Source organism: Acyrthosiphon pisum, chromosome A1 (genome assembly GCF_005508785.2).
Source record: "Acyrthosiphon pisum isolate AL4f chromosome A1, pea_aphid_22Mar2018_4r6ur, whole genome shotgun sequence".
In the NCBI taxonomy this organism is placed as follows: Eukaryota; Metazoa; Arthropoda; class Insecta; order Hemiptera; family Aphididae; genus Acyrthosiphon; species Acyrthosiphon pisum.
In genome coordinates, this window is record NC_042494.1 from 134,888,746 (window position 1) to 134,893,766 (window position 5,021).

At 31.6% G+C, this 5,021-nt stretch overlaps 1 protein-coding gene across 6 annotated transcripts; it reads left to right on the forward strand.

Moving 5' to 3' along the window:
* Positions 1 to 566: 566 nt before the first annotated feature.
* LOC100575224 lies at positions 567 to 4,048 on the forward strand. Of its 6 annotated transcripts, none has more exons than XM_029488388.1 (5): positions 572 to 699; positions 1,085 to 1,163; positions 1,253 to 1,465; positions 2,068 to 2,576; positions 2,895 to 4,048. In XM_029488388.1, exons 4-5 carry the CDS (start codon positions 2,107 to 2,109, stop codon positions 3,646 to 3,648), a joined length of 1,224 nt encoding a protein of 407 aa, XP_029344248.1. In that variant the 5' UTR covers positions 572 to 699; positions 1,085 to 1,163; positions 1,253 to 1,465; positions 2,068 to 2,106; the 3' UTR covers positions 3,649 to 4,048. The 6 variants fall into 6 exon arrangements, with proteins under 6 accessions (XP_003243923.1, XP_029344248.1, XP_003243922.1 ...); XM_029488391.1 differs by lacking the exon at positions 572 to 699 and adding an exon at positions 910 to 1,020; XM_003243874.4 differs by lacking the exon at positions 1,253 to 1,465.
* Positions 4,049 to 5,021: the final 973 nt, after the last annotated feature.

Below are 5,021 nucleotides of genomic sequence, written 5' to 3' on the forward strand. Positions count from 1 at the left end.
TTTTTTCCGAGAACTTTTTCCAAGAGACTTTTTCCCGTTTACCGTTATTTTTTTATTATCTATAACTCTAGGATTTTTGGTTTCACCACTTACCAATGAGCGAAATTCTCCAAATGAAAGTTTTTTTTTTAATTTTAAACCATCTACAGTAACTATCACTCACGCTATTTATACCAAATATTGATATGCTGCATGGACCAGTACTTCCAAGTTGATTTTTCATATAAAAATCTGGGGGTTATTCTTTTTGTGCTCTGTTGGAAACGATTTGTACTGAAAAATCGTTTTTATACAATATAATTATTAATATTACATATTAAATATTTCATTAAAAAATTATGTACGGAGTGGGGCATTAATTGAAAAAGAAGGCTGCAGGTAATAAAACGTTGAAGGTACCTTCTAGGTATGTCGTATGTGGTTAAAATAACACGGAATTATCGGTAGTCGATAATACATTAAAATATGTTGAAGTACGTACTTACTCTATGTAGCTTTTAGCTAGATAAAAAAACAATTAAAGTAAGTTGATAAATATAATAAATTATCACACATGAATATATTGTATAATAAAAATGATATACCTATTGGAAATCACTTATCGCTAAACTGTTATATTGTACCTACATATTTTGTACCTATTACATATTTTCGTTAAATCTTTTTTTTAAGCATATATAATGGAACATGAATATAAACGTAAGTAAATTCAATGATAAAATATGTTATAAGTTAAATAAAAAAAAAAACATTTATATTAAAATCTAACTATTTTGTGTTTAAAATAGCGATATTTTATTTCAAAATTTTAAAATTATATTGTAATTTTATTTTTTATGTAATTTTTGATGTTCTCAAATACCTAATAACACATATTGAAAATAATAAATTATAAACGATAATGTCATATAATTTAGAAATAGATTTGTAAGATTAATAAAATGTTTATAAACAACAACTAGCTGTATGATCTGGCGTTGCTCAAGAAAACAATTTTTGATGTTTCATCGGCTTTTGGATGTAACTCGCTGTGGAAGCAATAATGTATTTTTAAATGTAAATCATTTTTTATTATAATTTATAGCTATCCCTTACGGTGTGGCCCATGAGATACGCTTGTGATTATGAGAGCAGTTTATTACCAGGTAGAAAATCCACGCAAGGTGCGTACATAAGTGAATAATTTTTAAGTGTCAAATTTCAATGTCATTCCTAGTTTGTCATTTTTACTTAATTCAACGTTTCATGATAGGAAGAACTATTTGAGGTGTCAACAGGCCGTTTACAATAATTTCTTCAATCAAACTTATAAAATATTTTTAACACTAGGTACACTTAAATCTAATTGAGTAATCAAAATGATTAAAATTTTCTTGTTCTACTTGTACACCTGGTATGGACCTCATTCATTTTTTTACCGATGATACTGTAGTAGAATTTTATCAAACTCTAAGATTTGAAACAGGTAAATATTCCGAAAAATTATCACTATATAGTATAAGGTTCACATTAATTACTAACCTTTTAAAATTATAATACAAATTTCTACTACTTATTACTATATACCAATTACCTATTATTATAATCTGCAACCAATAGCAACCACATATAAAAAAAAATTATTTTAATTTCACCGTGAATCTTCATATCACTGTTTGACCTCCTCTTTAAAAAAAAATTATTCAAAAACCTTTCTAGACTATAATGCCTTAACTGTAATACTAACATACCTTGAGCATTTCAAGTCACTAGCTTTCATAGTTTAGGCTGTGAGTTGACTATGAATCAATCAGTTAGGACTTCTTATTTTATATATTATATAGGTTATGAAAATGTATAAAGAAATGATTTTCATAAAATTATAATATTTTATAACATGTTTAAAATAATACACAAATAATATAATAATAGAAACTTTGTTTACCTACATTAAGTATCTGTCATTAGATCTCAAATAGTTAGATTTTATTTTAATTTCAATATAATATGCACATTGGCAAACTGACAGATATTTTAAATTTATTATAAAATATAAACATGAATCTTAGCAAGTTATTTATGTTTTAGAACACTATGCGACGGTAGCAGTAGCTACGGCCACAAAAAATGATTGAGTCCAAAGTTTTCGGACCTGACAGTCTGTTTGTGTCCTTCATACTTGATAAATGGCACACAGAACCGAATCAGTTCTGTTCGGTCGTGCTGTACGGAACGATGACGGTCAGCGACCGAGAGTGTCGCAACCAGAGCCATCCGCTAGTGTTAAAGTTCAAGCACTTAATGCCCGAGAAGCGGAAATTTTGCAGGAACGACCAGCAGTTCCATAACGAGAAGCTGTTCTACGAAGAAATCGCGCCATTTCTGTTGGCTATTGACTCACAGAAGGATGGTGACTGTCCTACGATGCTGTCGTTCTGCCGTTACTTCTACGGGCGCAACGATTGCGGTGACTTGGCGGATCGGGACCTGATCGTCTTGGAAAACGAAACTGTCCGTGGATACCGGTCCGCGGTGACTGGCCATCCACTTACTTTGGATTTTGACCATCTGGTTGTGGCACTAAGAACACTGGCAAAGTAAGTGGATTGGCAAGCTTGTATTACCATTATTATGCGTTATTAACCCATATAACATCCACCAAATTTTTCTTACATAGAAAAGTTGTTTGTTTTACATTATAGCTATTTATTATAATTTAGATTTTTAAAAATGGGTAATTTGCTACAGCTGTATAAGAGGTTACGAGAGTACCTCGTCATTCAGTAGGTTACTGTAAAACAACTATGGCATGGCATCCCGCTTCGTGATGTGATACGTCTTGCGCCTTAAGGAATATTATTATATAGTGTGAATATGTTCAAGGTGTACCTAAACCAATGTAATACATTTTACAGGTTTCACAGCTTGTCTTTCAAAGCAAAACATGTGAATCGAGTTGAATTTAATAAACTGGTGGCTAAGGTAGTGGAAACACAGTGGTCTCCAGAAGGCGAATGGTACATAAGTAGCAAAGGACTCGAAGGACTGTTTTCCAATGGGTTGGATACGCTGGTGAAGAGTAAAAGTGGATATGAAAAACGGGCGCAAATGTTCCGAACAGAACTGTTGATGGATGCAATAAAGGCACTGAAGCGTGTGATGGAACCGGACGAACCTCTCTCCGTGCTTTGCCATGGTGATTTTGGCCGCCACAACTTGCTGTTCCGGTATGACGACGATGGCCGGCCGTTGGACGCCCTGGTTTATGATATGGCCCTTATCCGTTACGGGTCACCGGCGCTAGATCTCTCGTACTTCATGTACTTCAACTCGGACTGCCAGACGCGGGACGATCACTGGGACGAGCTGCTTGACGTATATTGCGATACGTTTGCCTCTGTGGCTGGTAGTGCTCCGGTACCAGACCGCGGTCAGCTGGACACTGAAATGCGCAAACACGCATACTTTGGTCTGTCTTTAGTGTCAATAGCATCACGAATCTTGTTAGAAGAACAGAAACGGGTCGACTTGTCCAAGTTGGCCGGATTGACTGACGATGAAGTGTTGGAGTTTTGGCTGTCGTTTGGAGGCAAAAGAGCCAACGAATGGGCAGCTGACGTTGTCCAACATTATCTGGACATGGTTTTCACTGATAAAGTAGCCAGTTGAGCTACACATAGATACAACACCGGGTACAGTTATACCTTGAAATTGTCTTTTCATAAATTTGGTCTGGCTGCTTATATTTTAAATTTTACTTAATTTTACAAAGATTTAAAAAAAATGTATACCATTATTGTATTATATCGTTATTTCTAAAATATAAATACATAATATAAAGCTAATATTATATAATTACGAAGGGTTGAGATAATGTTTGTCTTTGAAACAACTATAGACGTTTATACCCGTTATAATCGATTCATACTTGATAAGATTAAAATGGTAAACTATTAAATTGTCGTTTAATATATTTTTAGAGAATTGCATGGAATAGGTATTTCGAAGAAATACTATTTCGTATTCTGTTGTAATAACTGGTTTTAAAATAAAATTATAAATAAAAATATATAGACTTTTACTAATAATACACTCTAAGTGTACTATCACTCTAAATTAAGGTGCATCGTTTTTGTATTACAATTTTGTAATGTTTGTTTCCCTAATATTATTTATGTAAAGAAATTAAAAGAAGTTAGGCATAATAAACGTTAATGATATCTGTTATATTTTTTTACTGTAAAGCAGTGTCTATTGATAATGTGACCATATAAAAAAAAATACAAAACAAACGATTCAGCTCACATCTAAAAAAATCCTAAAATATTTTTAGTCATTTTCATATTTTTAAAAATATTTTGAAAGGATGCTACTTGTTTTTGCAAGATTGATAAGGATGACGTTCGTGCATATATGGATTCACAGTAACTACAATCTACATTACGACATAATAATATCACATTGTTATCGCTAACAATATTTTCCATCGAATCTTGACGCTAAAATATTATTAATAACTTAACGTAAACTATTGTTTATAACTTAATTTTATGTTAAAATAAACAATATAGTATGTTATTTTGTAATATAATAAATAAAATATAAAAAAGTGGGTGTCATTCTACTGTATAGTAGGTTCATAGGCGTGTTCAAACTTTGGTGGTCGAGGGGCACAACAATTTTTTAAATTGTGAGATCTTTTTTTTTTTTAGACACGAAATAACATTCATTTTTTATGTTACTATAGTAGGAATATTTTTTAATTATGATCAAAAAGTATAACCATTGTCAAAAAATAAAAATACTTTTTTCCCATCCTTTATACAAGGTAAAAACCATACAAATTGTAAAACTATTAACTAATCAGGAATAAATATTTTGAGTTTCTGACAAAATTTAAATAATCTTAATAATTCGTAAAATATCTAAGTACATTTTTGAAATGATAATCGGTATAATTGGATATTTTCAGCCGATAAAATCCATATTATCACAGCCCACAGGTTAGATAAAAATTTTATTTAATCTGTGATGTCACAGTG